Source organism: Leuciscus leuciscus (assembly GCF_965113295.1).
Source record: "Leuciscus leuciscus genome assembly, chromosome: 16".
In the NCBI taxonomy this organism is placed as follows: Eukaryota; Metazoa; Chordata; class Actinopteri; order Cypriniformes; family Leuciscidae; genus Leuciscus; species Leuciscus leuciscus.
The window spans coordinates 15,803,485-15,830,409 of record NC_138740.1 but is presented as its reverse complement, the minus strand read 5'-3'; the positions used below and the strand labels follow the sequence as shown (position 1 = coordinate 15,830,409).

Sequence of the window (26,925 nt, the reverse complement as noted above, 5' to 3'; positions counted from 1 at the left end):
CGCTGTGATCCTCAAGGCGGGCGCGGCCCCGGCTGCACCGTGCGCGTGCACGTCACCAGTAGACGGTTATGCGGTGCAGAAATCAAGGTGGAGAAACAGCGCTGACTGAGCCGGGAAATCGGAAGTGACTTTCAGCGGAGACATATCTCATTCGGTTTTAGTTTTTTACTTAGTTGTGTGATCTGGCAGACGAGAATCCTTTCATATAAGAAGGTAAGGATCATTTATATTTGTTGCTGGCTGCGCTATGGTGAAAGTGAGTCGGTTAAAGTGTGTATGTGGCTGCGAAATTTGCGCCGCCTGCCTGCCTGACTCAAAATGGCGGACAGGCCGTTAGAGCAAAATAAGGGTGGGAATATCAGAGAGAGAGCAATATAAACTAACGCCGGCAATGTCATAACTTGCATACAAACGAGGATACAGAACCAAAACTTGCATTTAATCCTCACTTAATTAAATTAAGCCTCTTACCTGACGGGGCATTTGTGACAGCCGGCCTTTAGTGGTTTGACCCATACTAATGTTAGCTAGTTCATGTTAGCATCATCTCAGCAATACATTAACTGAATAAGTAATAACAGCTAGTGTCATTTGTATTTCTGCGTATCAAATCCTCTTTCCCACTAAAGTAGTTTCATAAAGGCGTTAAAGTTTTATTTAACTGGCTGGTGAGAGTGATATTTGGGATTGGGTGTGCCTGATGGTTGAAGGCCGGAGATCATCACATCGATGCCGGTGCATAACTGTACGGTTCACTACTGTACTGTTATAATAATATACTATTCGGTCTGTCAACAAGGGTGTGCAGGATATGTTATTATGCGTTTGCTTATTAATAGCCGAGCCGGTCATGATAGTTGGCAAACAAATTGCCAACGTTGACTGTCTGGCTGCCATCATGTTTTGATTCGGTGTTCAAGATGTAATGTTTTCGGAATAAACAAGAATATTAATGTTATTGGGATCCCTCGGACTCTTAATGGACAGACATGACTGCGTTTTGGCTAAAGTTAAATCAGCACCAGCTCAAGAATCATGACATGTAGAGGTGTGAGCGCTTGCCTTGCCCTGGCTAACACTTGATATATGTACACACACACCTTAGTTAGATTATTCAGCTGTCATCACTCTCTTCCACCACGTGGGTGTTGCCTTTCTGTTGCTAATGATTATTTATCCGGCCTTATTCATTTTAGGCTACTTTGCCTGAGCTTGCCTTACATCTGACGTCATTCAGTGTGACGTCTTCATTGCAATTACATTTTTTTTTCTTTTTTTTTTCTTTCTTTCTTTCTTCTTTTTTAGCCTTTAGCTGTGAAAATGACTCAACTGACAAATAATTCTTGAGATAATTTCATGGAAATAAAATCAATAGATTATACACTTCATAAGCTTTCCCCATGAATGCATCAAATATATTCCAATATGTTTGGAATTCTTGTAATTAAACAATATTTGCCATGATAATTTGGTCCTAATTTTTCCCGTTCAGATAATTGTGGGGGGAAAATGGTGACAGGAGGTGGTGCTTATGGAAAAGCTGAGATGCAGTGCACTGGTGTGATATGCTGTTTGCTTATCGAGATGCTCATGCACTTTATTTGTAGATTTTCTTTTTTATTAACATGATTATGCTAGTCTCTATGTTTGATTTGATGGCTATTTGTTATAATTATGTTTAATAAACGCATAATTATGCTAGTTCCAATTAAATTGAATTAAACAGGGCAGTGGTGTGCAATTTTCCATTTCTGAAACCCATGTCACTGAGAAGAAACAAAGTCAAACAGTGTTATGTCTTCAAACATGAGTGCTACCAATTCGTAGTTTATGTAACCGCAGCATCCACAGTCTAATGACCAAAAAACTCAAATCTTATTGTTTGGCCGCCTTTTTTTTTCTTTTTTCAGTGCGATGGAAATGAAAAGATATTAACTTCTATCCGTAATAAAATGTCGTTATATTGACGGCATGCAAATGTTTATAACTCATTCAAATTCAAATGGTTATCACACAGAACATTAGTCTTGGTGTGAGTTTGTGGGCCTTTAGGCTATGTGGCCTTAATCCACTAAACTTTAGGACGTTATGTAGGGCTGTACTCAACCAAAGAAAATCTTGGTCGACTGAAGTCCTGAAATTTTCGACTAAAAATCGACTAAAATCGACTAAAAATGACGTTAGAAAAAAAAAACGTTAAATTAATTAGATGTGCACTGTGCGCAGTACTTGGTAGCCTTGTTGTCCGCCTAAATGAATTATAAATAAACAAACAACTAGTAGGCTATTTGCAGTATATTAAATCGTTTTTGACCTAATTATTTTGCACTGAAATGAGTCTGACACTTGAGTCTGTCAGCTCTGACAGCCCTGCCTCACCTGCGCAATATCATAGCTTATGATTTCCGAAAATAGTACTATGTTGTCAACTAGTGATATCATCACAAGAACTGTTGAGGAATATACAACATAATTTAGACAATTATTTTTGTCATATGTTATAATAATAAGTTATTATTAGTCAGACACTATCATTTCACCGTGCATGTCCTCACACCGAGCGAGGCTGAACATGAGCTCAGCTTCGCAGCTGAGACACGAATAGACTATTAACTTAAAGCTTTTACTCTTAATAAACACAAAAGGCACGTCCACTTTAATAAAAAAATTATATTTATTAAACAAACCAGATCAAGAGCAGAAACGAAATAAAGTGCATAACTGAAAAATAAAGCATCCTAGGCTCAAAACTAACAACCAACAGCACAGCGCAATTGCGCATTAGGCTCCAAATAAAAAATAAAAAAGTTAGGTTATCACACTAAAACATTGAAATATGCAAATTCTGATATGTTCATAGCTTACTCAAAACAGACAGGGCAAGCTAACGCAGACAAGTGAGCTTACCACTTTTACAGTAGATGATATGTCATGTTTGTCGTCAAGCTGTGGAAAACTGTTGCTTGCAAACTTTGCATTCAACCTTTTTCCTGTTATCAATTTTAACAAAATGCTGCCACACTGTCGATTTCTTTGTTGTTGACATGTTAGAAGAGGACTGACTATTAAACGCTCTCACAATTAAATAAATAATATTCAGCATCAAACCTACTACGCTCGACGCTCTCTCTTGGGTTGGACTAATCCAAAAAAGGTGAAAACAAGGGGGGTGTTTTGAAGACAGACTGTTACAGTGAAACAAGGGTATTCTGAAAACACCCCCATTAGCAGTTAGTGCTTTCCACCTGATGAAATGAGCGCGCCTCAGCGCGGCAAAACTGATGAAATAAACGCGGCAGAAAATCGACCAATCAGAATTTTGGTCGAACCAGAACGTATCGACCAACTAATCGACTAGTCGACTAGGACAGTACAGCCCTAACGTTATGTTATGTTAACATGCTCATCACATTTCTTTTTAAGGTCTGTATTCGGGTTACAGCCACGGTCCAAACATGATGTTTTCTATACAGGGATCGGAGTAGGCCTATTCATTTATGCACTGCTGTTATACCGATCTACACATGCGCTGTTATACCGATCTACACATGCGCTGTTCTGCTTTGCACTGTTATTTCCCTGGAGAATCAGGATGATGTCATTGGTTACAGAGTATGCTCAAGTTTTATTTGTACTTTTTTCACATTCATTTAATTAGGATTAACACCCCTTCAAAAAGGCCCCAACAACACTGACATGAAATGGTCAGTCAGTCGTTAATATACAAATGCAGTTGTGTGCTGGTAACTTGGCAGCAAAAGAGATAAAACAACAAAAGAGAGCCAGGGCTCCAGACTAACATTTGAGAGCAGTTCCCAAAGATTTTTAATTTCAGATCAATTCCAGTTTTAAATAATGGCTCGTCCCTGGTCATTTGGCTTGTCGATGACGTAAAATCCGCATTATCCCTGGTTTCTGCTCGTACTGCCATAGTAACCATGGCGACAGATGTGGACAACTGCGTTACGTCTAGCAGCACGCTCACGCTGTTGTTGTTTCGTTCAAACATTATGGACCATGGCAAGCAGGCTTTGGGACAAAAGGAGAACTAAAACGAGGATCAATATCAGCATGGCATTTTCGAGATGCCGAGAGCTCCACGTGCGTGATAAACTTCGACTTGATAGAGACGCGCAAATGTATATAAAACTAATCAATGTTATATAGCTCAACATGATGAAATGTTAGGATATGATCAGTATGTTATTCTAATGTTGATCTAGCTTACTGCTAGTCTCATACAGATAAGCTAACACATAGAATAACATAACTTTCAACAAACTCAAATGCAGTTTAGTGTGATAGTGGAGACCAAGCGACCCCTAGCGGCGGAAAAAATTACATATTGTAGCTTTAAGCAAAATGTGTGAAGAAAAATATTAGGGAATAGGGAGTGGAAATGACTAGTAAGTGTCCTCTGCCGCCACCTACTGGTTATACTGGTAATTTCTTATATTTTTTTTATTTTTAAAGTGTTTGTTTGCCACATCATTTTAGTTTTCCTATCTTGAAACTTTTAGTTTTCAAATGGGGACAATCTTTGATTAATAAACAAATAGCCTAATGTTTTTGGTCATCACATTAAAAATAACATTTAAATAGGATATAGTTTGTAACAGAATTCTGCGCCGCATTCAAATGCTTTCTCACTGGATGCTGTTTAATGTTTCTCATATGCAACAGAAATTGCAGCTCTTGTCAACTGGGCAATTTGGGCAATTTATTTGTGCTACTTTTTTCAATTTAATTCAAAGATTGAAAACAAGCTTCCTTGTGTTGTGTAAACTCTTAAGTAAAAAAACAAAACAAAAAACACAAATACAGTTAGTGAGCAAAAATTGAGGTGATATAAATGTAATAAAAAAAAATCACCCCCATAAGAATCACCTAAGGCCTGAGGCACCTAATTCCTGTAGTATTTCTTACCTGAACAGTTCTGTTAGACCCACCTGAAAAACTTAAATCCGTGTTTATTTCATATCTCTCTTTATTTTATTGCAGGGATGGGCAACCTCGGGCTTGGAGGGCCACTGTCCTGCTGAGTTTAGCTCAGACCCTGATGATAACTCACCTGCCTATAGAGTTCTAGTAACCCTGAAGACCTTAATTAGCTTGTTCAGGTGTGTTTGATTAGGCTTTGAGCTAAACGCTGCAGGACAGTGGCCCTCCAAGCCAGAGGTTGCCCATCCCTGTTCTATTGCATTTATTTGTGCTGTTGTTTGCAATTTGTTTAGTTGTTCTTAGTTTATTACTGACATTTTACTTATTTTGTTTTTTTAAATGAAAATAAAATTTAGCAGCGAAGAAAAGTAAATTATTGTTTTTATATGCTGTCAATTACATTTCTTAGAAAGAAAATCGGGAATCAGCAAAAATCAGTCGGACATCGGAATCGGTCAAGAAAATTGCAATCGGTGCATCTCTAATTATGATCCCCACTTGACATTAAACCCGCTGATGCGCACACCGCGATGTCTGTGCTGAAACAATATATCGTGCCACTGACCCACTTCATGCGTTTCGTTGTTCTGTCACAGACAGACTCACATATAATAAAAAATTTACAACACATTTTCATGTTTGACTTGCCTCAAGAAGCTACCCTACACCAGACCTATTCCACTCAGCTGTACCAGGGGCTCAAACATGGTGTTGTCTCAGGTTCTGTTAGCTGTTTGGTTTACTTTTCTCAAGTGCAAGTAAGCATTTTCCTTTTGGAGCAAGAAATCAGTATTCATGATGTTCACCTTTTCTTTTTCTTTGACTGCATTGTGTCTTGCACCTGTAATACATTTTTTTGTTGTTGCTTTTTCCAATTTTTGTCAATTTGTTTGCAGTCTGGAGCCCTGTCTAATAAGCTTATGTCTTATAAAGTTGCATTTTGATTTGTATTTGGGCTTTCTGTTGATCATTCAGTTCATTGTTTGATAGTTTAGAAATGAAAGCTGTTGTTGAGTTTATTTAATTTCATAGGAGGAGAATTCTAATGACAGCTTGCTTTTCCTGTTCATTAACGGAGATACTGACCTTTACTCTGCGTAATGCAGGGAAGTTACGATTAATTATTTCCCCTGCTTGGGACATGAATCGTAACTCTTAACAATTAGTTGTCTGAGGCAGAAGTAATACCTTCACACAAATGTATTCAATAATAATACAAGTAGAGCTGCACAATTTATCACGTTACAATCAATAGGCCTATGTCAGAGAGTGTGGCTAATGTGTTAGTTTGAATGTGCTGCATGCTTCAAAGTGAATGAGCGACGCGACGTTCTGTCCTTAACTACACGTACTCCTAGCACACGTGGTATGTGTCTCGTGATAGTGTGTTCAGCAGCCTCAGAAGTTCGCTATATTTTACTGCTCCACATGAAAAGTTGGTTCAGTTTTTGTCCACAGTTCAGTTTTGTGGTAACATGCAGGCAGAATGCAAAGTGCTGTTTACTTTATTTTTGCATTGACGTTATTCCAAACCTGATTATTATGTTTGGCAGGAGTGTAATTCAAACTATAGTGAGCTACACAAAAGACTTAAGAGTGGGGAAAATAAATGTTTTAATGTTGTTTATATGTCTATGTGGTGTTTTTAATATGCTTTAAGACAAACAATATACAAATTCATAAGTCAACACCATTGCTGAGTGTTTTCTTCTTTAAACTGCAGTGAACCAAAGACAGTCTCAAAAACACATTTTGAAATCGCTGATGTTTCTGACGTCACAAACTACCTTGTAACCAATCACGTCAACATGCGGGCGGGCTTCAGCATATTAACTGCGGTCTCGAGAGAAGACAGGTTATCCCAGTATATTTTTCTGTTGATATTGTTTTTTGTAACATAAGCAGCTGTTTAATAACATAGTCAAGCCAAAGGCTAATCATATTAATTAATTAATTAATTACCATTATGTGTCCGACGTTGTAGAGAGCAATACATAAAACGCATTACCATTCTGATACATTGGCTTGTGTATATGAGTTAGCTGAGTCGGTCTCTGAGCTGGTGTGAGTGAGTGGAGCCTGGGCTAATTTTCATATTCATGTATCTGCTATCCACGTATATTAAATGAAGCGAGTGTGTAGAGTTACATTCAAGCTATTTTAAGGTGTAAGTAAAAAAAACTTCACAGGATTTTTTTATTTTAAATATCTCCTTTTAGTGATCAAAGATGAGTTTTAAGGGATAAAATTGACTACAGGGGGACTTTTAATGTGATCGTTTTCCCAAAAGGGAAAATTCTGAAAGTTACTCATGTTGTTCCAATCTCATGAGACCTTTGTTCATTTTCAAAACAAATAATAATAAATAAATAATTTGTATCATTTTTCATCTCTCATAATTTTTGTCCAAAGTCAATTCATTGAAAATCCACGAAACTAAAAACCTTTGCACATTAGCCTACCAATTTTAGCTGAACTCACTTAAGCCCCGTTCACACTGCCAGCGATTTTGTCGCTGCATGTCGCTAGTCTCTGTACTGTGAAGTCGCTTGTGGGCGTTCATAGTGCTGTCGCTCTAATGTGACTGGTAGACTGCACGTCTGGCCATATCTATACAAAATACCATCACAAGTGATATATACAACTATATCATTTTAATTTGACTAGGATTTAGGCTCAAAAGAAACAGTATGCTGTTGGGAGAGTGTTTTTATATTACCACACAGCAGTGTTCAGTGGATTAAATCATTTAGCCTACTGGATTAACGATCGATCAATCAACAGATTAACTCACACTGTCATAAATTACTAAAACGTCATTCGAATTTGACAAATAATAAATTTTCTTGTCCCTAATAGTCAACATAATGCAGGGGAAACTGTAAAATGATCTGCAGCAGTGCTAAACTTGCATCATAATTACAACACTCGAACTAAATGTGTGAATTAAACTCACTGAGACTGTCGACAGTTTCTTTTCCATGCATCATTTTATTATATCCATGTATGTGGTTACAGTCAAATCATATAAAACAGTGAAATCGCCCTCGAAGTTGAACTCCTGTCTTGCCTGCACTCGAGACAGTGACGTGAGCTGAGCTCCTCTGAAAGTCTTCTTTCCTATTGGTTGTCGCTCGCGAAAATCGCTTCTCATTTGCATAAAGTTGAAATTTCTGAACTTTTGTCGCGCGTCTCGTGTCGCTTGACACACCCACATTCTGTCGCCAACGGTCACTGTCGCTCGTGTCGCCGGAAGTCGCCAGCGCTCCATTGAAATGAATGGGATCATGTCGCTGCGTGTCGCTGGCAGTGTGAACGGGGCTTTATCCTTCAGTTTCCCACCAAAATAAAGACTTGGATGATTGTGAAATTACTACAGAAATATTGTGTAATGCAATAATAACAACAACTAAAGTGACTAAAAAAAGATTCACTTCCGATACATAAGGCATTTCTTCTTAGTTTGTTGCTGTTTTGTTGTTTTAGGATTGATGTCTTGGCAGCAGCAGTATGTTCATTATATTTTGCAAAGCTCAGTACCTGAAGATCTACAGCCCTGAAGAGTGTAATTCCAACACACATACCTGTAGTTTTCTTGATTAGCTGAATCAGGTGCGTTTAATTAGGGTTGAAGCTAAACTTTGCAGGGCTGTGGCCCTCCTGGAACTGAGTTTTGCACCCCTGCCGTAATCCTATCCCTTTAGTAATGTAGTTAGTTAATGATTATGTTGTTATTAATGTACATAGTTCATTAATATTACTAATTACGCCAACGAAATGTATAATTACACTGTGACAACTGACATTATATGTGTCGTCATATGACACACTTTGCTTATTCTACCTCTCCTTACTTGTTATATATTGCATGACCCAACCAGTTTTTGAAATTGACAGCAAAACTTCTTTTTAAAATTCAAATTAAAGGGCTGTTGAAGTGAACATTGTATTCAGAAATGAATTGCATTGAACAATATTTAGGCCTAATATCTTTTCCAAGTCCAAAATGTGGGTATCTCATCTGCTTTAGGAAGGCCAGATTAGACATTTTTCACCTGCATCAAGCTATTTTAGTTTGCACCATACAGATTAGAGTGGATGTTTGCAGGCCGTCAAAACCTACTGAAAGGATTACAGAGTCTTGTCTCAGTCCCCAACACCCCACTATTCGTCTGGACGACTGTTTTATTGGACCACCATCCCCTCAGGATTAGCAGAGGGGATTTACGCCACCGCCAGCACTTCAAGTCTGGTTGTCATCACAGGGCTGAATGTTACTGTGTGGATGTTTGGGAGGGCTGTGATGCTTTATTATGAGTGCATATGGTCAGAATGGCAGATACACATTTGATTTAATATAAGTTGGAGAGTGAGTAAAAACGCTAATGGATGAATTATGGCTCTTTCTTTAATTGTGTTTGTAAAGGTTTATGTCTGGGTACATGGCTCAAGTCAAGTTCACAATTATTGCCGCTTCACCTTTATCTTGTATGAACTGCTTTAATGTTTCTTTTCTAATTTATCTGTTTCCCCCTATTTCTCCCTAGATGGCAAGTGGATCAAATTGGTGTTAGTTCCAGCATCTGTTTTGCTGTGGTCTGGTGTGTCGCTGTGGAGGAAGCATCCAAGCCCAAGTAACCTCGATTTGCACAAGAGTGTGAGATTGTGTCTCATCCCTCAGTTCGTCCTGCTGAGGAGCTGCTCGGGACTGTTCGCCAGCTCCTTACTCGGGGCAGAGACAGCGCCCCCACCCTCCTGACACAATGGTGCTGTCACAGAGGCAACGAGATGAACTGTGAGTCCATATTCTCATGCAGTCAAAACATGCATCTCTGGATCTCAATCACATTAATAGGCTGACATTTACCATATTTTTCAGAAAATAAGTCACACCTGACTATTTGCAATGCGGAAGTAAGCTATTTTCTGTCAATGTGCAAGACTTCAGATTCATTCGCTGCTACAAGTAGGGCTATCGCGGTGAAGGAATTACCCTTGTGGTAATTTTGAGTGGCGGTATTATCGCCATTTATTTATTTATTTGGATTTATTTATATTTATTTGTTGCTACATAAATAAGTGTAACGATGTGGTCAGAATGCACAAAAACGAGGACATTTTCAGGAACCAATGTAACCGAAACTAAACAGCGTCTATGCGCATTGAAAGGCTTTCACTCAGCACGCAGTTACATTGTTACGGCAACGGACTGTCTTTGAGTGAGTCATTAAACTGTTCATTCAACAAACACGTAAAAAAAACGCTGATTCATTAAAAAGATATGTAATGAAACAAGGTGTTAATTTTTTTTAACTTTGAGCTCCACTTTTCAAGGCTCAGCTGACCAGCAATGGGTAATGCAGAAGCTGATGCTTCACTTAATAGAGACCAATGGCATTGATTCAATGCGTGACGCGCTGATATTTGTTTCCCGTGGCTTCCTCGCACTGTGGATGCTGATCAGCGCTGACGCCATTCATGGTAAATAATACCCTTAAACGTTAAAAGGGTGATACAACAAATATTTTGCTTTTCTTGGACTCGGCAACCTTTTCACAAATATATATGACTTGGCCTCAAAGACAGATGCAGGTAATCACGTGCGCTCAGTCGATCTGTCATTCACTGTCTGTTTAGGCTTAAGTGCAAATCCACGAAGCCTCTTTACAAATAACCATGATAAACAGGCTTGTTATCATGATTAACTTATTTAACATTCAATACACGTGCATTAAGTTCAAAACAAGAAGGATATAGCCTTATGAAAAAAGAAAACAATATTGCGGTTATTGCGACAGCCCTAGCTACAAGTATTACTAGAAGAATAACAAAGTGCAGTAAATGGTAAAACTGTGTGCGCTACAGACCAGTGTTGTTTATGATAATGACAATAAATAAAATATGATGCCAGTTTGCAATATCAAGCAACAGTGGAATATTTTTGTACAGCTAAATTATTCAATGGCTGTGTCTGCCCTTACATTAAAAATGAGGTGAAAAAGTCACACTTGGTCAGAATTGCATTGTAATTGCAGAAAAACAAAACAAATAAGAAGCGTTGGTGTATCCATTTCATTTAACTTGTCACTGCACTATACAAATAAATGTGGCCTCCTGTACTTCTCTCATTTGGCTCAAATCTAAATATTATAAAAAAATCAAAAAAGTGCACACTTTGTGTTTGTTTTGCGTGCTAGGTGTTAATTGCATTATTTAAGGCTCTTTGTAATACAAGTCGAGAACATTTCAGATGATAAACACGACTTGTATTCCGGAAAATACAGTAAGTGTCTGTTTGATTCTGAAATGCTTAAATATCAACATGTGATCAAATAAAATGATTAGGCTATACCTTGTGAAACCTGATATCAAGTGCAGTTCATTGCAGTAGTGAAGAGCATGACTGCCTGCGCCTCAGGGAGCTTCCTGCGACGGCAAGTTAGGTTTAATATTTCATAAAGCCTCATGACTGAGGAGTGGAGGATGGGTTCATAATTACGTGACTATCCTTGTGCATCCTCCACGCTTCATGTAGCACCAGGGGTCTTTTGGATAATCTCGCTGATTTAAAGGGTGATGGTTAGAAGAAGCTGTATTAAGAAGATATGAAATAGGTGAAAAGGCAGTTTTGGATGTGTCCTTGTTGGCTGGCCACCTTGTTTGGAAGGGAAGTTATTTCTGGGAGCTTGTACTGCTGAAGCCTTTAAGCCAAAGCCACATAACAAACATCAAAGACGTAACCAGTTGAGGCCTATCTAATCACTATAACTGAAGCTGAATCTCACTTTACTTTCTTAAACATTTCTTTAAAGTGTATAATTTCTGCTCTGACACCAAATGACCTTTGTCAAACTGGTTTCTAGGGGTGTGTAATATTGACGAAAATAATCTATTTTGGGGGATTTTGTCAATAACGGGAATTAGACTATATTTAGTTTTTTTCTGAGACCATGGCTGGTTTAGGCCTGTCATGGACAGCTGATTCACAAATATTTTCATATTCTGTGCAGTGCAGTGACAGAAATTAACATTTCCATTAAGGAGTGATAATTTCCCCCCATAAATGAATTTCCAGGGGCATTTTTACTAGAGGTGGTGGGAAAAATGTAATCACATAATATGAATCGTGATTGTATCTTATATGGATTTGTATTGCATCTGCTACTTTGCTTTTCAGAGTAGATGGTAGAAGATAGTGGACGTATTTTGGGTTGGGCACTTAAAAGTATGAAATGGATTTATTTTTCTGTCTGCTGCATATGACATCAGCTCAGCTCAGGATAGGATGGGTTTGGGGGAAAAGTTTTTCCCACAAGTCACCATTAAGAAACGTAACGCCTGGTTCATTTGACTATCTTCAGGTGTCTGTTCTTTTGAATCCTTGTGTTCTGTTCAGTTTCCTTCAGAGGAGTCACTAAGTTTAGTCTCGAGGGTGCTGACGTCACTACCTCAGTTTAACCATGTTCAGCTAATGAAATATTCACTATCATCTGAAGAGGTGAAAGAGTCATTTACATAATGAAGCACAGGAAGATAAAAGGAGAGGCTCTGCGTGTGTGTCGAGACTGAGACTAAGTGAAAGTGCCCAGTCTTCCATTTTGGCCGTTCCTGCTGTGTCATTTGAGACTTTTTCCATCCTCACTGGTAGGTGTCCATGACAACCAGGGCACTGTTTTGGTTACTTTCCTGCTCCGGTTTTCCCCCGGTCTCCACTTTCATTAAGAGATGGAAGAGCACTCTTTATAACCATGTAGTGCGACAATTATTGCATCACCAAAACATCTATCAAATCAGTGAGTAAAGTGGTAACAATGGCAAATAAACTGTAAGGGATTACATTACAGAGTATAGAGAGTATCTATAAAGATAGTGTTATATTGTGAATGATGCAGAGGCATTTTTTTAGCCTCTGCTTTTCGAATTGTTGCCACCTGTGTCAACACTGCTGTGTTTCCCGTTGTGTGAAGAACAGGTCCGGATTAAGTTCTTTTAATAGTGTTAATTGATGGCCAGCTGGTCTGGTTAAATAAAAAATCTTTACATTTACTTGTTTGTATATGCTAACTAACAAACAAATGCTAAAGAATGGCCACATACACACTGCAGCTAAATATAGTGGTCACTTTAATTTCATTCTCTGTACACAGTTGTATTTCAGGACTGATATCTGGATTCTGTACATTGAACAGTAATATAGCAGATTCAATTCTGTTGTCACTCACAAAACTTTGCACTGTGCAGTCTTGATGTCCCCAACAACATTTGCATGGTTGTGTAGTGATGTGACCACATGTGACTACATTCAACAATTTGAACATTGAGCTGCTTTGAGATCCCCGTATCTATGGGACTGAGTTATATTGGGACTGAGTTATATAGGGCCTTGAAAAGGAAGATTTCAAAAGAAAAGTTAATTAAGAATGAGAATCTAGAAGGAGAATCTAGAAGGATATTGAGATATCTTGAATACATTGAGTTTCAGGAATGACCACTTTAGAAAAATAATATCTATGGCACTCAGACAGGTTTGGTTCAATGCAGTTGAGCTGATAGAAAAAAATTAGATACATTTCTAGTATTAACATTATTTGTTCTTTAGATATAACTCTGTAAAAGAAAAAAAGTATCCGCTGTATGTAAAGTGACCCAGATTAGGTTTTTGACCACTGAAAATGTGTAGAATTTACTGATAGAGCCGCATTAAGATCTCCATATCTCTGGGATTGAACCATTGAGGGCCTTTAAAATGAAAATACTAAAATACCAAAATTAAAGTTTAAGATAAGAACCAGAATCTAAAAGAATATTAAGATTTTTTTTATTACTTCTTGAGTTACAGGCATGCAAACTTGAGGCAAAATCTGCCATATTTGAACTGTCACCATTGGCATATAATGAAACAAAGATGGCTAAAGTCTACAGATTTTACTAGTTGACCTACCAATCTCTGTGTGAAAATAAAATAATGATGCTGCCATCTTTTAAAAGTCCTTTTTACACCCCTCTAAATTGGCTCCAAATCTCTTTTGACCCCCTCTACAAAATATTGGATTACTCCGTAAATGTACATCTGTGACATTTAATATTTTGACTTTCATCACCATTTATATTCGTCTTTCTACAGAAAAATATGAACAAAATCAAAAGTTTGAACCAGGGACCTCTGGTTAAATTGACCCTTGGGTGATGATCACATACTGATACTGTCTGGGAGTTTTTATTAGGGCTGAACTGCACGATCACGCATCTCTTTGTCTAATAAAGTCCCATCTTTGCCTTTCAGAAATCGAGCAATAGCAGATTATCTGCGCTCCAATGGCTACGAAGAGGCATATTCTGTTTTTAAGAAGGAGGCAGAGTTAGATATGGTATTAACACATTTTCACACTAAGATTTAAAATTAAAAAAGGCAATCCCATTTGATGTGTAAGTATGTCACATTGTCGTTCTGACTTATAATTTTAGAACGAGGAGTTGGATAAGAAGTATGCAGGCCTTTTGGAAAAGAAATGGACTTCAGTCATCAGATTACAAAAAAAGGTCAGTACAGTAAATGAAAACAAGGCAGTATTGTTAAAATGATTGCACAGATGTCTGTTTTTCAAAATATACAGCATTTTTAACCCCAGTTTTCCCTGTATTGTGTTAGGTGATGGAGTTGGAGTCCAAACTAAATGAAGCTAAGGAGGAGATCACTTTGGGAGGCCCCGTGGCACAGAAACGAGACCCCAAAGAGTGGATCCCACGCCCGCCTGAGAAGTACGCCCTCAGCGGTCACAGAAGCCCTGTCACACGTGTCATCTTCCACCCTGTGTTCAGCCTCATGGTCTCCGCCTCAGAGGACGCCACTATAAAGGTGTTTTTTTGGTTCTGTATTTTTATGCATCAGATGTTTTGACTTTGATAGGCTGTACAAGGATGTATGCATGCATGCATATGCTATATGGATGTTTTCTTGTGCCACATTTTAGTTTTCAAATCCATCTGCTCTCATTCTTTTCTGCTGAGTCACTGCCTATCTCCATGGAGAAATCGTGATGCTCTGGTTTCCCAGGGCAACGGCGCAGTGAGTGGTTCTCTGGACACCAGGCAGTGCAGTTTTAAGCGTTCTCGGTCTGCTTTTCTTTATGCTTGTCTTTGTTCCTTTTCCCATGTCAAGATCTATAGGTCACCAATAATTATCACAGCTAGACTGCTAGAGACATTTTGCATCACACCTTTTTTTTCCTCCTAGATTGAATCCCCTCAGTGTACTTTGTTGTCTAACCTGCTGCCATTTGCAGTTGTAGTTGAAGCAGTGTAGTCTTTCTGTGCGGGATGTAAAACCTGCTATTCATCTTTGCCACTGTACTTTTAACATTCTAGATTGGCGCTCTAATGTGAAATAGAGCTCGCACAACTGCTCGGTTGTTCTAGTTGTCCTAAAAAGTAGTTGATGAGTCAGGGTTAATACTTGCCTTGTGTAAATGACGCTCTGCAGTTTTCTGTTTTGGGGAAAATCCTGCACTGCGTTAAAACTGTGTGTGAACTGTGCAAATACAGTCATGTCCTGACCAATATGGTTCACTTATGTGCACTCATTGTTTATTCTTTTCATTATTCCATATGCACTATCATTTAAACATTTGGGATCAGAAATCTTTTTTTATTTATTAAGCAAGAACACATTAAATTGATCAAAAGTAAAGGTAAACACTTTCATTTTTACAATTATTTATTTATTTATTTTTCGGATAAATGCAGTTTAAAAAAAAAAAATCTGTTCATCAAAGATTCCTGGGGGGGAAATTATCAGTTTTCTCAAAAATATTAAGCAGCTGAACCGTTTTCAACATTGATAATGATAAATATTTCTTGAGCAGAAAATCAGCATATTAGAATGATTTCAGAAGGATCATGTGACACTGAAGCTTTGCAATCACAGGAATAAATTACATTTTAAAATATAATTTGTAATTCATTTGAATGAATTTTTATATAATTAACAATATTACTTGTTTTTACTGTTTTTTTATCAAATAATTGCAGCCTTGGTGAGTATAAGAATCTTCTTTCAGAAACATTAAAAAGTATTTCCGACCCCAAATGTTTAAATGGTAGTGTATATTTAGAAAAACAAATTGGAAAAATGCTATGTATAGTATTCATAGTAGTAATTATATCAGTCATCAAACATCACAGTAAATCTAAAAATTCTGTTATATATATGTATTACATATTTTGTTATATTTTTATTATTTATTAAGTTTTATTGGCTGTGGGTTTTGTCCAGAACTGTATTGGTGTAGTTTGATTTAAAAAATGTATTCCATGTGCTGTTCTGCTGTGCTGTACCAGAGCACTCAGATGTTTTACTCAAGCTACAAAAACAGTTTTTCAAAATTGGGCAATATTATTTTAAATCCCTTTGAGAATAAAGTGTGTATGTTTGTCCCGTTGTGTTGTTGTGCAGGTTTGGGACTACGAGGCTGGGGATTTCGAGCGGACCCTGAAGGGTCACACTGATTCAGTGCAGGACATCTCCTTTGACCAGACTGGAAAGCTGCTGGCTTCTTGCTCCGCAGACATGACCATCAAACTGTGGGACTTCCAGGGCTTCGAGTGCATCAGGACCATGCACGGTACACATTTACTGCATTTGCTACCACATAATTATTCAAATTTAGTGGGGGAACTTCCTGGCCTTTGACCCACCGTGGACTGCATCCACCTCCAATATAGGCTTTAAGCTTATTAGTGTGCTGGAGAATCCTGTCTCTGAGACTCAGTCAGGACCTGTTGGTCCGGGGGGATGGGTAAAGGTTTGTTTGGGGGCAGGATTACCCAGGCTGACAGCTTTAATCTCTCACTCAAATAACAAAGGTGCCTGTTTTAATCATATGCCGTAAGTCCTGTCCTTTACATCGGTCAGTAACCTTAGAATCAAGATTCAAATGAGTTTTTTTGCTCAACGCAAAGGTTATGCAAGTCAAAAATCCAGTTGCTTGAAACAAACTGTTCATCACACCTCATTCATCTTCCTCCCATCCTCAGGACACGATCACAATGTGTCGTCGGTTGCCATCATGCCCAACGGCGATCACATAGTGTCTGCTTCCAGGGATAAGACCATGAAAATGTGGGAAGTGGCCACTGGGTGAGTCTTAATGCAGCACATTGTGAGCTGAATACTGTACTCTTCATGGAATTCAGTGAGTCACATGTTGAGCTCTGAATATCATTGTAATTTTTGCCATGGTATTGCCTCAAGAAATGGTTATGGACTTTTTTTTATTTATGAAACAATTACATAATTGGTCATTTTTATTTCAAAGCAATTCAAAACATTCTGGGAGTGTGAATGTATAATGATTCTCTCTGTCTTGTCTCAGTTACTGTGTGAAGACGTTCACGGGTCACAGGGAGTGGGTGCGTATGGTCCGGCCCAATCAAGACGGCACCCTGTTGGCCAGCTGCTCTAATGACCAGACGGTGCGCGTGTGGGTGGTGGCCACCAAGGAGTGCAAGGCGGAGCTGCGGGAGCACGAGCATGTGGTGGAGTGCATCTCCTGGGCTCCTGAGACCGCACACCCCACCATATCCGAGGCTACAGGCTCTGAGGTACATTGTGTTCGTTGATGGCAGATTTCTGGTATTTTTACTGCCTATTTTTGCATTTTCTGCATCATGAAATTCTGTTAATAATTTGTCATGTTAACTCTCTTCTTGCAGAACAAGAAGAGTGGAAAGCCTGGGCCATTCCTGTTATCTGGATCCAGAGACAAGACCATTAAAATGTGGGACATAAGTACTGGCATGTGCCTTATGACACTGGTGAGTAGAGCTATAGTTCAGGCAGTTTCATTGTATCATATCTATAGTCACGCTGTCTGTGTTCAGAATGGCAAACAAATGTACTGTTTGCTACTCTTTTAAAAACCGGTGTGCATTATTTGCATTTCCACCACAAAAAAAATAAATAATGCTTAGTTAAATCATAATTATGACATGAAGTGTTGAATTTATGAGAAGTTATAGTATAATTATGACAATTTGAAATCATGAGGTTCTAAAGTTGCGCTCACATTAGCATTTAGCAAAAAAGTCAGTACTTTAGTCTCACTTTATTTTACAGTCCCCATGAACATACTATGTACTTACTAGAGTAATTACAATAACTGGGTTATATAACTAGGTACTGACCCTGAACCTACCCCTAAAACCTATGTAGTTATATTACCCAGTATCACCAATATTATATAGTACTTAGTAATAGTAATAGTACTAATTTACTAATAGTACTTTCTAGGGCTGTACTGTCCCAGTCGATTAATTGGTCGATACGTTCTGGTTCGACCAAAATTCTGATTGGTCGATTTTTTGCCGCGTTCATTTCATCAGTTTTGCCGCGCTGAGGCGCGCTCATTTCATCAGGTGGAAAGCACTAACTGCTAATGGGGGTGTTTTCAGAGTACCCTTGTTTCACTGTAACAGTCTGTCTTCAGAACACCCCCCTTGTTTTCACCTTTTTTGGATTAGCCCAACCCAAGAGAGAGCGATAACTATAGAAGGTTTGATGCTGAATATTATTTATTTAATTGTGAGAGCGTTTTAGTCAGTCCTCTTCTAACATGTCAACAACAAAGAAATCGACAGTGTGGCAGCATTTTGTTAAAATTGATAACAGGAAAAAGGTCGAATGCAAAGTTTGCAAGCAACAGTTTTCCACAGCTCGACGACAAACATGACTAAAAGTGGTAAGCTCACTTGTCTGCGTTAGCTTGCCCTGTCTGTTTTGAGTAGGCTATATGAACATATCAGAATTTGCATATTTCAATGTTTTAGTGTGATAACCGAACTTTTTTATTTTTTATTTGGAGCCTAATGCGCAATTGCGCTGTGCTGTTGGTTGTGTTAGCTTTGAGCCTAGGTTGCTTTATTTTTCAGTTATGCACTTTATTTCGTTTCTGCTCTTGATCTGGTTTGTTTAATAAATATTCTTTTTTTATTAAAGTGGACGTGCCTTTTGTGTTTATTAAGAGTAAAAGCTTTAAGTTAATAGTCTATTCGTGTCTCAGCTGCGAAGCTGAGCTCATGTTCAGCCTCGCTCGGTGCGAGGACATGCACGGTGAAATGATAGTGTCTGACAGTTATAACTTATTATTATAACGTATGACAAAAATAATTGTCTAAATTATGTTGCATATTCCTCAACAGTTCTTGTGATGATATCACTAGTTGACAACATAGTACTATTTTCGGAAATCATAAGCTCTGATATTGCGCAGGTGCACGTGATGCAACGCTGTCAGAGCCGACAGACTCGAGTGTCAGACTCATTTCAGTGCAAAATAATTAGGTCAAAAACGATTTAATATACTGCAAATAGCCTACTAGTTTTTTGTTTATTTATAATTCATTTAGGCGGACAACAAGGCTACCAAGTACTGCGCACAGTGCGCATCTAATTAATTTAACGTTTTTTTTTCTACCATCATTTTTAGTCGATTTTGGTCGATTTTTTGTCGAAAATTTCAGGACTTCAGTCGACCAAGATTTTCTTTGGTTGAGTACAGCCCTAGTACTTTCTTGGGTAAGTACACTGTAAGTGGACATACTGTAAAATAACGTGCAACCAAAAAGTCTATTGTCAGTAGTGCTGTGATGTATAAAGCACAGTTATGCAGTGGATTTGCTTGGCCAACTTGAACATGTTGAAAAAAAGTCTGTGTGAGAAAATCTTTTGCCCTCACATGGAATTCTCAATCATGTGGATTCCTGATGAAATGTCTATTTCGCCTGTGAAAATTTGTTGTAATTATGAGATAAGGCAAAATGATAATTAATGTGAGTAATATTATAATTATTTGATGTAAAAAAATAAATAAATAAAAAATCCTATATCTTAGTATAAACTAATTTTGACTTGTAATAATTATGATTTACCAAAGCATGACATTTTCTAGTTGCATGACGATAAAGTAGCCGCTAACTGCTTCTGCTTATTTCTCATGCTGGAAAAGGGAAGTTGCATTGTAGGGTGCAGTACCCAGCACAGTGTGCTCCAGTTAAGCAAATGTGTTCTGGTATTTAATACAGAAAGTTTGCGTTGGACTATTTTGAACCATCAGTGTGCAAATCATAATGTAGTACTGCTCTGTATTTGATTTATTGTTTGATGAAATATTAGCAACTAGGTGTGTAACGATATATCTTTATATCGAGATAATTGCGATATGAAAATGGGCCGATATGATTCGCAATATTGAGTTAGTTTTGTCCAAGGCTCAGCTTACTGTGTTTATAAAGTATAATGCACCCAAAAATGTCAATTCTGTCATGTACTCACCCTCATGTTGTATCAAACCTATAAGATTTTCGCTCATCTTCCTAACACAAATGAAGATATTGTTTATGAAACCTGAGAGATTTCTGTCCCTTGAAGTACATTCCTCTAAAACTTAAAAGATCAGGGGAAAAAAAATTAATAACGGCATCGTAAAAATAATCGATCGAGTGGTCTAATCTAAATCCAAGTCTTCTGAAGAGACACGATGGCTTTATATGATGAACAGATTTACGACGACGCACATACTGTAGTAGCCTAAACACGGACGTTCAAATGCTTGTGTGACGTGCGAAAACAACACGAGAGTGACTAAATGCAGACTTTACTTTTTTGGATGATCATTTACAGTTTGGGAATAGTTATTTTGACACGCTTTCTTGTGATTGATTGCATTGATCATCTGAAGCGCTGGAGCGGCACTCCTCAAAGTGAAACCCCAAACATCATTTAAATCACCATGTCACATTTAGTTTTAGTAGTATGATTATTCAAAGCGTTTTGATGGATTATTCTTAAATGTATTGTGCATGAGCATAGCGAGCACAGGGAGAGTCTGTGTGTGCAGTCTGTGTAACTGATCAACGAATGCCTGCAAAAATGAACGTTTCAGTGACATCACTACATTAAACTACTATATAGAATGGTGTAATAATGCAATGGGAGGATATTTGTGGGTCCTGATAATAATATAATTACAATAATATTATTTTAATAATAATAAATAAAACCTCTCTTTATTTTGGCTTAAAATATTATGATAAGTATAGAATTTGTATTTGATTTGTATAGAAAATGAGCGAAATCTTGTTCAAACACACATTGAAGTGACTTTTACTGTTTATTAGATCTTCTGAATCATATGGCTTTTCATTCATCTTTTACTTCTCTCGCCTTCTCTCAGGTCGGCCACGATAACTGGGTGCGTGGAGTTCTGTTCCATCCCGGTGGGAGATTCGTAGTGAGCTGTGCTGATGACAAGACCCTTCGCATCTGGGACTACAAGAACAAGCGCTGCATGAAGACCCTGTGTGCCCATGAACACTTTGTTACCTCTCTGGGTAAGCCAAGCAGAAAGTGCTGTCTGGAAATGCATCACACACTGTCATCAATGCAATATTCATCCATTAATTCAACTTCATGTTGTTTCTTCCACAGATTTCCACAAGACTTGTCCTTACGTGGTGACAGGAAGTGTAGATCAAACGGTCAAAGTGTGGGAATGTCGCTGAACGCCGTAGGATCTGCCCCTTCCCTTTCCCCCCAGCACCACCACTTTGGCCACTCCCAGGATGCACTCATTACTATGGTTACCACCTCATCCAGCTCTCTTCTAATTACTATTGTCCTTTTATGTAAATTACTCTGGATGTAGTTTGAGCTTATTAAATGTTACACAAGACACTCACAAGAAGAAAAAAGTTAGTAAAAAGTCAAACAAGTATTCTTGCATGGTGAATCCAAAACTTGTATACTGTAAATTTTTTGCTTCTCATCATCTAAAGTACGGTAGGGATGCAGAGCACAGGTGCTGCTCTCGCCTCAAGCGTTTATCAACAGAAGGCAGAATGATGCTGTTTGGGGAATTCAGGATACAGGGCGCTCGAAACCGTTTTACGTTTACTTTCCTTTGAACGTTTGTCGCATTCTGCTTTACAGAAAATGTAAACTGACTGAAGATGAACAGCTTAAGGTGTCTGTTCCGGGGGGGTCTGTGACGTCATTTCACCGTACGAACGTCTGGATGCGCAGCTCTCCCCTCGTGTTTGACATTCGTCACTTTTACAAGTGCTAAATGGTAGGATGCAACTTCAGTTCACATTCAAAGCTCATCCATGAAGTCCTTTTCCATTTTAAAAACACGTTTTTTGAAGCAGTTTAGGCAAATCTACATGCTGTCCTGTTAGAAAAGGAGTGCAGAAACACAATATGAGAAGGGGAATCTCTTTTATAAGGACATGGATCAGTAAAGTGCACTTGTCCCTGGAGGCAATAGCGTTTCACACAGGGTTTACATCGTTTTTTTGTGTTTTTTTTGTACAGAAAATATAATTCTGACACCCTCCTTCGCCACAACTTGGTAATGGAGGGCCTTGATATACTTTATTTACTGATAGAGGGCAAGTGAAGTGCCATTTTACTCATTCTTAATTGTGCACATTCTCCATTTTCAGGACTATGGGACAAAACACTTCACACAAATGCAGCTACATCTCCTCCACGTTCTGATTTAGCACCTCTACTATATTTCCCAGCTTTCACTCTGATCGGCCACGTTCTGCCTCGCTATTCTCAAAAATGGCTTCATTTGTTCATAGGTTTCATTAACCCCTCCTGGCGAACCACTCTACGTCATTTGATATAGCGCTTTCATTGCTTCTCCGTCATTCTGCTGCTTGCCCGCTCCGCCTGTGTGCCGGAGACGTCGCCCGTACAGGCTTTTTGACGTACTCCGCGGTTCTGCTCGGTCACCTCGTGCCGACGAGCGATCTAGTCAGTCTTTCTTGAATCGGGGAGGTTTTTGGCGTCGCAGAAGAAGACACTCGCTGTCCTGGACCTCGTGGAGTTTGAGGACGACACCTCCATGGTAGATCGACGTGCAATATCTATAGGCTGCTCTGTGTTAACTATTAAGGTGTGTATGTGTTTTCCTACGAACACATTTATTGGAAGATGGCGTCCTGGGGCAGACAGACAAGAGCAGGGTTCAAATGTTCTCCACTGGCTGCCGTGCAAGGCAACAATTAGCATCTTATAAGACTACATCAGTGGTGAGTAGTTTGCTGTGCTTGCTGGTCCGCAGCGTCATGTATGCCCAAACACTGCCATCCCAAAAGCTGTGTATGTAGAATCTGTGTGTGTGTGTGTGTGTGGACGGACGTCACTTCCTGTCTGTGAGCACACAGCGGACTCTGACTCCAGCTATTCGCTTTCTCTGCCTTGTTAATGTACTGAGAATCCCCAATATCGAGGACTTCATTCTGCTTTTTGTGGTCTCACTGTTGATGCACACTCATGCACTCACATAAATAAATAATTGTTCATCAGTATATCTTGATGTCATTGTTTGCAACATAATTAAAATAATAAAATATCTGTAAATATAAATCAGCCCATCTGTTGTTGTTTTTCTTACAGTTGTGGCCAAATATAGTGGCTTTTTCTTCTGGAAAACAAGTGGAATTCAGTATTATTCAGTCATATTTGAGGAGAAAATTTTAAAATAAGCGTACAAATACAAAAAAAATATTTTAAAATGAATTTTAATTAAAAAGTAATTTATATCTATAATTTAAGAAACGGCAAATTATAAAAAATTTTGTTTACATTTTTTTTTTTTTTTATGTATGCATTATAATATGGTACTACACACATGGTTCTAGATCAGGTTTAAAATACAATGCTCTGTTTTGGTGTCTATGTACATAGACCAACAAAAAAAGACCAAATAAATAATCCACTTATCCTCAGAAGTAATATAATATTCAGACATTAGCCAGAACTTAAGGCAGCATTCATTTGTTAAAGCCCAAACCCTGTCAAAGCTCTTTAAGTGAGACTGCTCATTGAATATTTTGTAGGCTTAATCCATGCACTGATTGTGTTGCGTCAGCCTTTGATCGGCGCCAATGACGTGCACATCTGATGATGCCCTGCCTGAGAAACTTCTACACACTGGTTTCCATGGAAACAGTGGCTGATGCCGCATGGACACGGCACTAAAGATGTTCATCATGTCTAGCTTCTATTTCTTTTTATTTGTTGGTTTGTTCAGGCTGAAAGATAAAGCGTTTTAATTGAATTTCTTCATATTTCATATTCTTCTTTAATTGAAGAAACTTCTTTATATAAACTTAGAATGTTTCTAAGAGAGAGCGAGAGCTGTAGAAAGACACTATTATAATGTTGTTGTTTTTTTTTAAGGCCTCATTACATCCCCAGTGTTGAGGATATTCTCTATTTCAGCCCACTACATCAGACATGTAGAAGGCAGCTCCTGTATCCTGGCAACAGTGTGTGTGTGTGTGTGTGTGTGTGTGTGTGTGTGTGTGTGAGAGAGAGAGAGAGAGTGAGACAGAAGACTCGACTCTCTCTATGAAGTCTAATGAGATGGTCATTTGTAACAGACACCATATGACCGCACATACACAATGGCCATCATGTGACATTTTAGCCAATGTCTTCATTTCCTGCTCTAATATTTCACCTGTAAGGGAGTGATTCAAAGTAGCTTTACAGTAATAACAGGAAAATTATGCACTTCTGCTATTGTCAGTTCAGTGTTGATTCAGTTCTCTTGTAAAGATGATCAAATATTACATTAGTTAATTTCATCTATAAAGCAGTTCTTTAAAAAAATTATATCTATCTATCTATCTATCTATCTATCTATCTATCTATCTATCTATCTATCTATCTATCTATCTGCTAGTTCACCACTAGAGGGAGTTCTTACATTAAAAAAACAAAATCTTCCAGACTAATTTCTTTAACCCTGCATTAAAAAAATCTGTATACGACTTTTGCATTCCCGGATCCGTTGTTGGGACCCGTGGAATGGAAGCTTATTAAGACAAATAACATGTTTTTCAATTAAACCCCACATTGTATCTGATCAATAACTTCTCATTAATGAGTGAATGCACAACGTTTTTAAAGGTTTGCATTTTAACATGTTATTACCTTGTTATTAGTACATTTACTCCTTTTTCATTAATTTGAAGAATTACTGGTATTAACCAGTAATTTCTTTTTTGAACATAACTAATGACAGTCAAGATGTATCAAACCTACATTTTTTTCTAACAGAAAATAAAAACAACATAAATATTACTCATGGTATTTTTTCAAACAATGGTTATATCTCTTCTTACAATAAATATATAAATTAATGATGTGTATTTTGAGAGTCTTGGCTTATTTGTAAAGTTTGGTTCCGATTCTAAAAACTATATGCATTTTTATGTAGCCGATCTCTTACGGGTCAAAATGGACCTTAACCTGCATTTTCTCCATTTAACTAAAAGGGCTACAAATATATATTTACCAGCATATCTTTTCATTTTCATTTTCAATTCACATAATTATAAAATATAAATCACAGATATAAAGTATACAAACAGAGAGGTTAAAATGTTTTCTGTATGCTGTTGACTTACAGAGGTCAGAGGAGAAAGACATCACTTCATCATCATCATCATCATCTTCATCAAACCTGCAATAGCTCATGGGAAGGGCTGTGAATAGCAGTTAGACTGCAGACTCTCAGTGCTGCATACTGAGCATAGTTAGCAAAGACAGTGCCGTCTAATACATGAGCTGCATGTGTCGGCATCTGCTGTTTGTGTGTGAAACACTGGCATGCACTTAATGTTGACTGTCTGTACGTGTGTATTTGTGTGTGCGTGTGTTAGATCGTCTTACGCACCTCTGAGCTCAGTGCTGATTGGCCGAGACACTCTGACTGTGAGCTGGTCATGTAGGGTATCCCTACAAATCAGCCAATCACAGTCTGTTGCCATGCAAGCACTCATTCATAGAGATGTCAGCATGGCACGAGCCACAATGCGGTTACAGCACCACATAAACACGCTTGTTTATTCACAATATTGAATCTTAAATAATACAAGTGCCTTTAAAAAGTATTTATATTGTGAAATAGACCGATTTTTATAAACGTATGAATTCAGACCATCTTTCAAGGTAATACAGAGGTCAGTATTTAATGTATTCATGTTTATATGCATTAAAACATTATTTAAGCAATAATACGATGTGTTTGAATATACAATTTAAATGAAATATAATTTAAATAATTATATTTAAATACTGAACAGTTTTCCAAGTTTTATCTGACTCGTAGCTAATACCTTTGCTTTTAGCTGTTACTTCTTTAAATTACTTAATAAATGTATTTAGACATTTTTGTGAAAATCATAATAACGTGTTTCTTCAGTGACAGAACTGGCCTGTTAAACAAGCTGAGCTGAATATTTGAGTTACGTCACTCGTGACTGCGTCGTTTCCACCGCGCCCTCGGTTGCTCAAGAACTTTTATTAATTGCAGGATCAAATAAAACACACACCAGACAAACATGCTGGTGTGCGACTACCGCATACAAAATAAAAATCTTTGTAAAGCCAAGGCGCAGAGATTTTTGCACTTTGTTTTCGTAGGTATGCGAACATTCACTTTCAACAATCCTAACCACGATCTGGGCGTGACCATTTAGATACTCGTTCAGGATGATTGGCAGGTAGAAAGACAGCGAGGCATGCTCACGTTTTATGGCAAGCCACCCTGACATGTATTCCTTAAAACTAAAAACTAGTAACACAATGTACTAGTAACAAAAATGATTACTATCTCTTTCAGTTAACTACTTTTTCATTCTTATTGCAATAGCATATAGTTTCCCAGTACTAACTGAATAAAAATATATATATATTTAGCCTAATCTATTTTTATCAGAAAGTGTGTATTCCAATTGTTCGAAAATTTAGGCCTAGTAAGATTTTTAATTGAACTATAAAGTCGTCATTTTGACTTGTCTTGTAAAGAATCCATAGTGGCCATAGCCATAGTGTTTCAAAAGTAGCTTACTACCACTAGTAACAACTAACTAAGAAAGAAGTAGCCTACTAGCTATTGAGTAAAA

At 37.9% G+C, this 26,925-nt stretch overlaps 1 protein-coding gene and 1 long non-coding RNA gene across 2 annotated transcripts; both read left to right on the top strand.

Annotated features, from left to right (window-relative positions):
- The first annotated feature begins 52 nt into the window (after window positions 1–52).
- Window positions 53–23,377, top strand: pafah1b1b (platelet-activating factor acetylhydrolase 1b, regulatory subunit 1b). Its single transcript, XM_082140369.1, has 11 exons — window positions 53–213; window positions 9,489–9,736; window positions 14,225–14,309; window positions 14,407–14,481; window positions 14,591–14,797; window positions 16,394–16,562; window positions 16,975–17,077; window positions 17,313–17,541; window positions 17,653–17,754; window positions 21,171–21,327; window positions 21,425–23,377. The coding sequence occupies exons 2-11, from the start codon at window positions 9,705–9,707 to the stop codon at window positions 21,496–21,498; spliced, it is 1,233 nt and encodes a 410-aa protein (XP_081996495.1). The 5' UTR covers window positions 53–213; window positions 9,489–9,704; the 3' UTR covers window positions 21,499–23,377.
- On the top strand, window positions 18,133–20,698 carry LOC309477206. Its single transcript, XR_014198576.1, has 3 exons — window positions 18,133–18,147; window positions 18,191–20,519; window positions 20,576–20,698. It is a non-coding gene; the product is annotated as an uncharacterized lncRNA (long non-coding RNA).
- Window positions 23,378–26,925: the final 3,548 nt, after the last annotated feature.